This window comes from Oncorhynchus tshawytscha, linkage group LG30 (assembly GCF_018296145.1).
Source record: "Oncorhynchus tshawytscha isolate Ot180627B linkage group LG30, Otsh_v2.0, whole genome shotgun sequence".
NCBI lineage: Eukaryota > Metazoa > Chordata > Actinopteri > Salmoniformes > Salmonidae > Oncorhynchus > Oncorhynchus tshawytscha.
In genome coordinates this window covers 3,153,341-3,165,469 of record NC_056458.1, presented here as the reverse complement: position 1 = coordinate 3,165,469, position 12,129 = coordinate 3,153,341, and the positions used below count along the sequence as shown (strand labels likewise).

The 12,129-nt window shown below is 43.6% G+C and overlaps 1 protein-coding gene across 1 annotated transcript in view; it reads left to right on the top strand.

Moving 5' to 3' along the window:
- LOC112228999 (beta,beta-carotene 9',10'-oxygenase-like) overlaps nt 1-12,129 on the top strand; it is a 106,071-nt gene that overhangs the window by 25,053 nt on the left and 68,889 nt on the right. The window contains exons 2-3 of the mRNA XM_024394849.2: nt 3,476-3,692; nt 4,913-5,124. Of these exons, the coding sequence (XP_024250617.1) occupies nt 3,476-3,692; nt 4,913-5,124 (429 nt within the window). The remainder of the gene's footprint in view (nt 1-3,475; nt 3,693-4,912; nt 5,125-12,129) is intronic.

Below are 12,129 nucleotides of genomic sequence, written 5' to 3'. Positions count from 1 at the left end.
AGTAGTATCATGTTGTGGGGCTGCTTTGCTGCAGGAGGGACTGGTACACTTCACAAAATAGATTGTGTGGACATATCGAAGCAACATGTCAAGACGTCAGTCAGGAAGTTAAATCTTGGTCGCAAATTGGTCTTCCAAATGGACAATGACCCCAAGCATACTTTGTGGCAAAATGGCTTAAAGACAACAAAGTCAAGATATCGGAGTGGCCATCATAAAGCCCTGACCTCAATTGCATAGAAAATTTGAAAAAACTGAAAAAGCGTGTGAGAGCAAGGAGGCCTGTTAAACAATTTAAAGCTAAAGCTAATGCTACCAAATACTGATTGAGTATATGTAAACTTCTGATCCACTGGGAATGTGATGAAAGAAATAAAACCTGAAATAAATAATTCTCTACTATTTTTCTGACATTTCACATTCTTAAAATAAAGTGGGGATCCTAACTGACCTAAGACAGGAAATTTTTACTAGCATTCAATATCTGGAATTGTGAAAAACTGAGATTAAATATATTTTGGCTAAGGTGTATGTAAACTTCCTACTTGAACTCTATATACTGACAAGAGCCTACATCTATGTTCCCTCTAAGCTGTTCCGTGTGCAGGCACTCAGTAGTCAGAGACTGCCACACAGCTCCCTGGGACTGCCATGCTGTACACAGAAGAAATATCAGCAAACTAAGAAGCAAGAGATTGAACTTCACTCAACATTCTAGAGCTTTCCCTTTTAGTTAACACTATTAACGTTTCCCTTTACTATGGCAATTGTTATCGAATCAACACATTTTTAGCCACTTTTAATGCAACATACTGAAACAAAACAACTATGGAAGAGATTTTGCTGTAGGCAGAACGCATCGCAGTAGAATTCTATTGCGCATGAATCAGCCCATACTCTACAGACCTGTGCGGCATAACCAGTTAGAGCTGCAGTATTTCATTTGATATTTTAATTAACCTTTATTTAACTAGGCAAGTCAGTAAAGAACAAATTCTTATTTACAATGATGTCCTACCCAGGCCAAACCCAAACGACGCTCATGGCCGGTTGTGATACAGCCTGGAATCAAATCAGGGTCTGTAGCGACACCTCTAGCACTGAGATGAAGTGCCTTCGATCGCTGCGCCACTCGGGAGCCCTATATGCAACTAGATAATTTCTATTTATGGATCTGTGCCATTTACTTTGAACAGGACTGTGTTTACAGCTGTGATCGTGAGTAGATGCACTTGTTTTGAGATCAAAGGTGGGGCAACAGTACCAGGCAGCAGGCAGGTTCAGGCAGAGGTCGGTAATCCAGAGGGGGGCAAAGGTACAGGGTCGGCATGGTTAGGGACAGGCAGAGTGGTCAGGCAGGCGGGCTTGAAGTTAGGACAGGCAAGGGTCGAAACCAGGAGGGTGAGAAAAGAGAGACTGGAAAAAGGAGCTGAGACACAAAATGCTGGTTGACTTGAACAAACAAGACGAACTGGCAACAGACAAATGGAGAACACAGGTATAAATACACAAAGGATAATGGGAAGATAGCCGACACCTGGAGAGGGTGGAGACAATCACAAAGACAGGTGAAACAGATCAGGGTGTGACAACCTCCTTGTTTGAAGGACAAGTGGATGAACAGGTTAATGGTCAAGCCATGCATGTTTTTTTCCCCCCAGTCTAATGGAATTTAGGCCTACATTTAACTCCACACATTGGCTACTACTGTAGGCTGAATGAAAGAACAGCTATTTCCATGTTATTAAAATGTTATGCATTTTCTCCATCGTTTTCGATGATATACCACTCTGTTAGGTCTACATTATGATCAAATAGCCATAGTAGCGTACTTGGCCACTGTTAAAACTAACTAATCTCTTCCTCTTCCTCTCTACTGCCACCACAGCCAACATAACAAGCACAGGTACCGGAGGCAGGACAGACAGTTTCCCTGTGATCGTTAACTTTGTGACTGACAGGTGCCTGTCCTGTCAATAGATCACTAGGAGATGCATTTTGTTCATTCTAGCAGGGATGGGCAACTCCAGTCCTCGGGGGCCGAGTGGTGTCACACTTTTTTCTCATCCCTAGCAAACACAGCTGATTAAACTAATTGGATTCTGGTGTGTTAGCTGGGGCTGACACCAACCGGGCCCCTAAGGACTGGAGTTGCCAATCCCAGTTCGAGTGGAAGAAGGCCCGGCTAACTTTTTTTCTGACTTGCGAATTGAAAAGTAGCCTAATTAATTTAAGTGGAAAAAATAGGCTATCCGGCTGAAAATGAGTATGTAACCTGCTGTATAGCAGACAGAAAGCGCTAGTGGAAAACACTCGTTAACACAAATATTAGCGTCTTAATTCTTATTGTGGGACTCTAAAAGCAAGTGTGAAGTTAGCAGCATTAAGCATTCAGCCTATTATAACCATTGAACATACATATTGGACTGTTCAGTCTAAACTAAAGATTGTGCTCCCATGAAATGGGGTATCAGCCTACACAACTATGTAGAGTTTACACATATTAGCATCTTAGGTCTTATTAGAGAACTTTAGCTGTGGGAAATCAGCTCACTATACAGCCTATTGAACATAGATATTTGACTGTACAGCCTAAGCTAGAGATTGTGCACCCATGAAATGGGGTGTCAGCCTACTCAGTGATACCCATAGAACACAACTGTGAAGAGTTTTCTCAAATATTAGCTTCATAGCACGTATTGTGGGACTTTGAAACTGTTGTGAAATGAGTCACATTCATAAGTCTGTCTACAATGTACTGAAAATGCATATTGCAATGTGCAGCCTTAGGTATGGATCTTGGATCCATGAAATAGGGTATCAGTCTACTCAGTGACATCCACATATTGCAATTCTGAAGAGTTTACACAAATATTAGCATTGTAGCTCATAATAGGGAACTTTAACTATGGGAAATCACCTCACTATAGACCTATAGCGTGTATTGACATTCATATTGCAATGTAGAACCTATGTATCTTGGGTATCAGCCTACTGTTCATGCAGGAACCAATGGGGTGCTTGGGGGGATTCATGCAGGTACCAATGTGATGCTCGAGGGGGGGGGTATTCAAGAGGAACAAATAAGAGATCAATCTCAGTCATTTAAGTTTTTTGCAAGGCAAGTATAAGGCCCCAAAAGGATTTGTGAAAGTATTTTGTGGTGGTGATTATTCTGGTGGTAAGACTATGCATCTGCTTCGTGTATAAACACTGTGACTGAGGCCTTGTGTGGAGAACTAAGATGTATTTACTGAGCTTAATCAGAGCAAAAATCTTTTGCCAAGTCCAAACAGTCTTTATAATTACATTTTATAATCAAGCAATAAAGCATGAGGCAGTGTGGTATGTGGCCAATATACCACAGCTAAGGGCTGTTCTTATGCATGACGGTTTGGTTTGAGTGTCATGGGACTCACAGCATCCTAGAGGTTCAAGAGACACACAAATAAAAGTATCTATCATTTTTTTGCAGATGCGACCATCACGCCGCCTAGTGATGCCAAGCCAAAGGAGCTCAATAAGTGTAACCAGCTAGAGCTGAAGGGTCTGGAGTCTATCGCCCCTCTGGTGCGGTCCGTGGAGGAGACCCCAGAGCCCATCGCCACAGAGGTGTGTGGGACCATCCCAACCTGGATCCGAGGCAGCCTCCTCCGCAACGGCCCAGGGAAGTTTGAGTTCGGAAACCAACAGTGAGTCACACCTTTAGCCACATTTTTTGGAACAACTTGCAACCATTAGACCAGTAGAATAAAACAAAAATAAGTACAAGTAGGCTACACATTGGCATAACAAGGATGGGGTTCAGAGACATACATCAACACATATCCTTTTTAGCAGTTCACCACCAAACTATTTTACATTTAACAAAAAAATATAAGGACGTCAGGCTGTTTCCAGACCTGTTTCTGCTGTCTTGCCAACTCCTGTAGTGCTATGGACAACAACCATAGGAGTTGGCAAGACAATACAAACAGATCTAGAACCACGCTATACGGATGCATGATGAATCCATTTCCACTTTATTCATGACTAATCTAATCTATCTTCACTCTCCTATTCTATCCACTAACCCTGAACCTATCCCTAACCTTTAACCCATAAGAGTCTAAGCCATGTCTAGGGGGGTGGCTAATAAGCTATATTGAATTGTTTTATGACGGTCGTACCAGGATCATTTTGCTATTTGATTTTGAATTTTGATCCCTTGAAGACCCCTGTTATTAGCCCACATGAATAACACATTGAATAACACATTCACTACATGGAACAACAGATTGTTCCCCAAAAAAATCTAAAGGAAGATTGTTCTGAAGTGTCTGCACTATATCTGAGAGATGTTTTTTAATTTTTTTAATTTACCGAACCCCTTTTTTTTTCACTAAACAGACTCCATATATCCTTCCATAAATTTTGGGGATAGGTAATTGGGGACCTTAAGACAAGTCTTGAAGCCTGTGTGCATTCTAAAGCAAAACAACCGACATGTTCGTGAGCGTCTCACCATATATTTGTTTGTAGTCCAAACAGTTCGGACACTATAGACAGACGTTGGTAGAACACCATAATGTTCATAAGAGTCTCATCTTTCCATAGATGTGTCATATTAGTTTGTAGGCTAAACAATTCGGATGCTACAAACGATTTTGTGAGAAGCCAGTTTGGTCTGACAAACACTGATCTAGAGATGTCACCTTTCTATTTTATTGAACTTTTATTTAACTAAGCAGATGTAGGGGATTGAGACGCATCCAATGCAAAAAAACAGATGTCTCTAGCTTAAATTGACAGATTTTTATGGGGATCTTTTTATTATGCTAATTAGATTTACTCAGGGGTGCAGACATCAATCTTAGGGGGTTTTAACACTTTCCCTTGCCCTTACCTATCCCCACTGTCCTTTATTCTTCAGCTACAACCACTGGTTTGATGGGATGGCCATGCTGCACCAGTTTAAGATTGAGGATGGCAAGGTAACCTACAGGAGTCGCTTCCTGCAGAGTGATGCTTACAAGAAGAACAGCGAGAGGAACCGCATCATGGTGTCAGAGTTTGGCACAGTGGCCATGCCCGACCCCTGCAAGAACTTCTTCCTGCGTTTCCTCTCTCGCTTCGAGATGATAGGTGAGTCACAGTCACAGCGAGAGTGGAGAGGGGGTGGATATAAACCAGTCAGCTATACAAATTATATTTTGAGCAACACTTTACACTTGCACTTACACCTAGTAACTTTAATTAATATGGTAACAGCATTGTCATTATACATTTCATCATAGTTTTGCAGTTGCATAGTAGTTGACCGGTTGCTGATTTCCTCAAAAATTCTTGCTTTTAGACAGAGACATAACTTACTCAGTGTGTTGTTGTACCATTCAGTGTCTATGTCTTCACTCCTAAAGTAAATGTAGGCTATGCATGCATTGCAGCTCAGGGTTATGTCAGGGTCAATGTACAATAACAAGTACAGGAGGCACATACTATGTCTAAAATGAGTTAACTCCACACCAGACTTCAGAAAGTAGGCCATGTGGATCATGCAGATATTACGGATACTGTCTAGCCTTCCCTCTGAAGCAGATACTTTTATTTAGTCAAATAGACAGTTGGCAACTCATCCCTTACAGGATTAATGGACACATTGTTAAACAAACATTACAATGATTCTTACAATTATTCATCTAGTTTTCTGCGCAGTACGCACCGCATATTAAGAAATTAAAATATCAATAAATAATAGTAGATAAGGTTATCCAAGCAATAACAATTACCCCCAAGCAGCAAAAATAAATAAACACTGATGAATAAATACAAATAAATGAAACGGAAGAAGGCATTTCAACCCAGTTGGGCCTAAAGAGAGGATTGAAGTGTGAAAGATAGGCCTACCTACATGAAAACAATCTATACATACGTGCTCTTTTATGTCTGGAGTTAAAAATGACATGACAGATAGAACACAGTGTATATCTACTGAACCTGTTCAAATCAGGTTTCCTTTATATTAATAATATCGACATGTCTCTCCAATTTTTTTTGACCTGCACTTGTATGCCGATGATAATGCTGTGTATGGCTTCGCCCCCATGGTTGACCAGGCTCTATCAGAACTACAGAAATTCTTCCTTCATTGTATTAAAGAATAACATTATTGACCTGGCCTCTTCGCGCTCTTCGGGGGAAGACCCGAAGGAAGCCCCCGAGGACGAACGCGAGGACGAACGCGAGGACGAACGCAAGGATGAACACGAGGAAGAGACGGCCTCGGCTTGAGCCCAAAGGGAAACGACACTGCTGCTGTCGAAAAATGGCAAAATCAAATGGTCCCCCGTGGCATAAGGCCGCCACCTCCGCAGGGCCAGTGCGATCTGCCACGCCGGGCCGGACGAGACTCCGGGCCCCACGGCCTACGCCGTGTCGCGCGTCCGCAACATCGCGTCCACCTTCCACCTGTTTGTCACACCGGAGATAGAAAGGATAATTGAGGGCATGACGAATCTGCACGTGGCGAGAAAATACGGCGACGACAGCTGGCGAGCCATGGTCGATTCCGACCTGCGCGCCTACGTAGGGCTGCTGATCCTAGCAGGTGTCTACAGGTCCCGAGGCGAGGCCGCGGCCAGCCTGTGGGACGCGGAGAGAGGAAGGACCGTGTTCCGAGCCACCATGCCACTCAAGGTCTTTCACAGGTGCTCGAGGCTGCTGCGATTCGAAGACTGCCGGTCGAGACCCGCGAGGTTCGCCACGGACAAACTCACAGCCATACGAGAGGTCTGGGACCTGTGGCAGGAGCGGCTGCCGGCCCTCTACAACCCGGGGCCCGAGGTGACGGTGTGTGTGTGTGTGTGTGTGTGTGTGTGTGTGTGTGTGTGTGTGTGTGTGTGTGTGTGTGTGTGTGTGTGTGTGTGTGCGTGTGTGTGTGTGTGTGTGTGTGCGTGTGTGCGTGTGTGCGTGCGTGCGGAGAGAGCTAGTATATGTATAACGTAGCACTCATTGGCCCCAACGAGCCGATTATGACACCAATCTCTTCTCCCCTTGCCAAAGGCCGCTGTCCTTTCCGACAGTACATCCCCAGCAAGCCGGCGAAATACGGCATCAAGTCGTGGGTGGTCTGCGACGCAATGTCCAGCTACGCTTGGAAGATGCAAGGCGGCCGGCGGAGGCCCCGAGAAGAACCAGGGGATGTGCGTCGTCCTCAATCTGACAACGGGACTGAGCGGTCGCAACATCACGTGTGACAATTTCTTTACCTCCTACGAACTGGGACAGCGGCTCCTCGAGAGGTACCTCACCGTGGTGGGCACCGTGAGAAAGAACAAGGCCGAGCTCTCGCCGGCGCTGCTCGAGTCAAAGAGCAGACAGGTCCTGTCCTCCAGGTTTGCCTTCACGCCCACCGCCACTCTAGTGTCCTACCTGTCTTCCACAACAACCTCGACGTGTCCTCCTACAATGCCTTTGTCATATGGCATGAGATCAAGGCTGACTGGATGCCTCGCAAGCGGAACAAGCGCAGGGTGTTCCTGGAGAAGCTGGGAAAGGCGCTCGTCAAGCCGCTGATCCAAAGAAGGCAGCATCTCCCCCGCACCGAAGTGGCGTCAGCGCTCGTCAAAGTCCTACAGGGTGCTACGGCGGCTCGTGATCAACAACCCGGGGAGCCCGCCGCTGCCCCGCGCGCTGCCCGGGCCACCGGGGCAAGTAAGAGGAAGAGGAGTCAGCTCTGCCCACCGAAAATGGACTCCAAGACACACACACGGTGTGCTGCAGGTGTAAGAAATACATCTGCAAAGGCTGTTCACACGCATACTGTCACACTTGCGCCCATTGGGCCTTTAGCCAATAAGGGACAGGGTGACCCGGAGGACTCGGGGTCTAGACACAATACGAGGATGACGGGAGGGTTAACTGACCTTCATGTCTTAAAGTAATGATGGACTGCCATTTATCTTTGCTTATTCGAGCTGTTCTTGCCATAATATGGATTTGGTCTTTTACCAAATAGGGCTATCTTCTGTATATCAACCCTACCTTGTCACAACACTAGCGTCACTCACTAGGCTGTCAGTAAGTCTCCTCAGTCCGGTAAGACCTGTTCCGGCGCCACGTACTAAGCCTCCAGCGACGGTCCCTAGCACAGAGCCTCCAGCAACGGTCCCCAGTCCGGAGCCTCCGGTTATGATCGGTGGTCTGGTTCGTCAGGCGATGAGGGGGGTACTCAGACCTGAACCCAATGGAAAATCTTTGGAGGGAGCTGAAAGTCTGTATTGCCCAGCGACAGCCCCGAAACCTGAAGGATCTGGAGAAGGTCTGTATGGAAGAGTGGGCCAAAATCCCTGCTGCAGTATATGCAATCATGGTCAAGAACTTCAGGAAACATATGATCTCTGTAATTGCAAACAAAGGTTTCTGTACCAAATATTAAGTTCTGCTTTTCTGATGTATCAAATACTTATGTCATGCAATAAAATGCAAATGAATTACTTAAAAATCATACAATGTGATTTTCTGGATTTTTGTTTTAGATTCCGTCTCTCACAGTTGAAGTGTAACTATGATAAAAATTACAAAACATGCAAAAAACATGCAAAATCGGCAGTGTATCAAATACTTGTTCTCCCCACTGTATAAGTTTTCCTTTTTCGTTTGGGTTTTGTGGGTAGTTTTTTTCTGTTTAGTGTCTGCACCTGACAGGACTGTTTCGGTTTTCCCTCTTTGTTATTTTGTTTGAGTGTTTTGAGTAATACATTTATCATAAACACTTAACACACTGCACTTTGGTCCACTCATTCTGACATGAGCCGTGACAGATGTCTTCACTATCATTCTACAATGTAGATAATAGTAAAAATAAAGAAAAACCCTTGAATGAGTAGGTGTGTCCAAACTTTTGACGTGTACTGTATATATAGAAACAGACAGACAGACAGACAGACAGACAGACAGACAGACAGACAGACAGACAGACAGACAGACAGACAGACAGACAGACAGACAGACAGACAGACAAACAGACAGACACATAAATATATATACACATAAACTCAGCAAAAAAAGAAACGTCCCTTTTTCAGGACCCTGTCTTTAAAAGAGAATTAGTTTTTAAAAAAGCCTGTAGTAACGCAGGTCCTCACCAGACATCACCGGCAATAACTTCGCCTATGGGCACAAACCCACCGTCGCTGGACCAGACAGACTGGCAAAACGTGCTCTTCACTGACGAGTCGTGGTTTTGTCTCACCAGGGGTGATGGTCAGATTCTGGTTTATCGTCAAAGGAATGAGCATTACACCAAGGCCTGTACTCTGGAGCAGGTTCGAGGGTCCGTCATGGTCTGGGGTGGTGAGTCACAGCCTCATCGGACTGAGCTCATTGTCATTGCAGGCAATCTCAATGCTGTGCATTATAGGGAAGACATCCTCCTCCCTCATGTGGTACCCTTCCTGTGGGCTAATCCTGACATGACCCTCCAGCATGACAATGCCACCAGCCATATTGCTAATTTTGTGCATGATTTCTCGCAAAACAGGAACGTCAGTCTTCTGCCATTGCCAGCGAAGAGCCCGGATTTCAATCCCATTGAGCATGTCTGGGACCTGTAGGATCGGAGGGTGAGGGGTAGGGCCATTCCCCCCAGAAATGTCCGGGAACTTGCAGGTGCCTTGGTGGGGTAACATCTCAAAGCAAGAACTGGCAAATCCGGTGTAGTCCATGAGTAGGAGGTGCACTGAGGTACTTAATGCAGCTGGTGGCCACACCAGATACTGACTGTTCCTTTTGATTTTGACCCCCCCCCCCTTTGTTCAGGGACACATTATTCCATTTCAGTTGGCCACATGTCTGTGGAACTTGTTCAGTTTATGTCTCAGTTGTTGAATCTTAATATGTTCATACAAATATGTCAAGTTTGCCGAAAGTTAATGCAGTTGACAGTGAGAAGACGTTTCTTTATTTACAGTTGAAGTCGGAAGTTTACATACACTTAGGTTGGAGTTATTAAAACTCGTTTTTCAACCACTCCACACATTTCTTGTTAACAAACTATAGTTTTGGCAAGTCAGTTAGGACATCTACTTTGTGTATGACACAAGTAATTTTTCCAACAATTGTTTACAGACAGATTATTTAACTTATATTTAACACTGATTCATAACTCCAGTCCGTCAGTAGTTTACATACACTAAGTTGACTGTGCCTTTAAACAGCTTGAAAAATTCCAGAAAATGATGTCATGGCTTTAGAAGCTTCTGATAGGCTTATTGACGTCATTTGAGTCAATTACCTGTGGATGTATTTCAAGGCCTACCTTCAAACTCAGTGCCTCTTTGCTTGACATCATGGGAAAATCAAAAGAAATCAGCCAAGACTTCAGGAAAAAAGTTGTAGACCTCCACAAGTCATTCTTGGGAGCAATTTCCAAACACCGAAGGTACCACGTTTATCTGTACAAACAACAGTACGCAAGTATAAACACCATGGGACAGCGTCATATCGCTCAGGAAGGAGACTCGTTCTGTCTGCTAGAGATGAACGTACTGTGGTGCGAAAAATGCAAATCAATCCCAGAACAACAGCAAAGGACCTTGTGAAGAGGAGGAAACATGTACAGAAGTATCTATATGCACAGTAAAACGAGTCCTATATTGACCTAACCTGAAAGGCCTTCAGCAAGGAAGAAGCCACTGCTTCAAAACCGCCATAAAAAAGCCAGACTACGGTTTGCAACTGCACATGGGGACAAAGATCGTACTTTTTGCAGAAATGTCCTCTGGTCTGATGAAACAAAAATAGAACTGTTTGGACATCATGACCATCGTTATGTTTGGAGGAAAAAAGGGGAGGCTTGCAAGCCCAAGAACACCATCCCAACCGTGAAGCATGGGAGTAGCAGCATCATGTTGTGGGGTTGCTTTGCTGCAGGAGAGGCTCGTGCACTTCACAAAATAGATGGCATCTTGAGAAAGTAAAATTTTGTGGATATATTGAAGCAACATCTCAAGACATCAGTTAAAGCTTGGTCGGAAATGGGTCTTCCAAATGGACCATGACCCCAAGCATACTTCCAAGTTGTGGCAAAATGGCTTATGGACAACAAAGTCAAGATATTGGAGTGGCCATCACAAAGCCCTGACCTCAGTCCTACATAACATTTTTGGGCAAAACTGAAAAAGCGTGTGCGAGCAAGGAGGCCTACAAAGCTGACTCAGTTACACCACCTCTGTCAGGAGGAATGGGACAGAATTTACCCAACTTATTGTGTGAAGCTGGTGGAAGGCTACCCAAAACTTTTGAACCAAGTTAAACAATTTAAAGGCAATTTTACCAAATACTAATTGAGTGTATGTAAACTTCTGACCCATTGGGAATGTGATGAAATAAATCAAATCTGAAATAAATCATTCTCTCTGCTATTACTCTGACATTTCACATTCTTAAAATAAAGTGGTGATCCTAACTGACCTTTTTTACTATGATTAGATGTCTGGAACTGTGAAAAACGGAGTTTAAATGTATTTGGCTGAGGTGTATGTAAACTTCCGAATTCAACTGTATATATACACATACACACATACATATACGTACAGTATATACATGCATACATTCATACATATACATACATATCTTTAAAAAAAATTCTTTATTATTTTCCACCCTCCCCTAATTGGACTAAACTAATGACCAACAACACTTAGACTTCTACTTCCATCTTATACATACCATATATATTTTAGACACAATCAGTTTTACAATAGTTATATTTTGTTAGTTTTTAGTCTTGTCCTTCCTCTATCCTCAACCTCTCTAATCTATTTCTGATGTCCATCTAGTTTGACATATATTTGCCATATATTTAAAACTGTGTTGTTTCACAAAATTTCTGAACCTATATACATTTTACGGACACAGTATATTATACATGGGTAATCTTGTCATTATTAGTACCACCCTTCAGCTCCATTCAACCCCTCCCATCTATCTCTTAACACCGTCCATTTTGGATTTCTATTTGCCATGTATTTTAAATGTGCTGTGATGTTTCACAAAAGATCTGAACCTTTCTATTCTCATAGTTTCTACAGATTGTAATTAAAGATAAACATTTTTGCTAAAATTATTATTATTGATCGATTGACTATG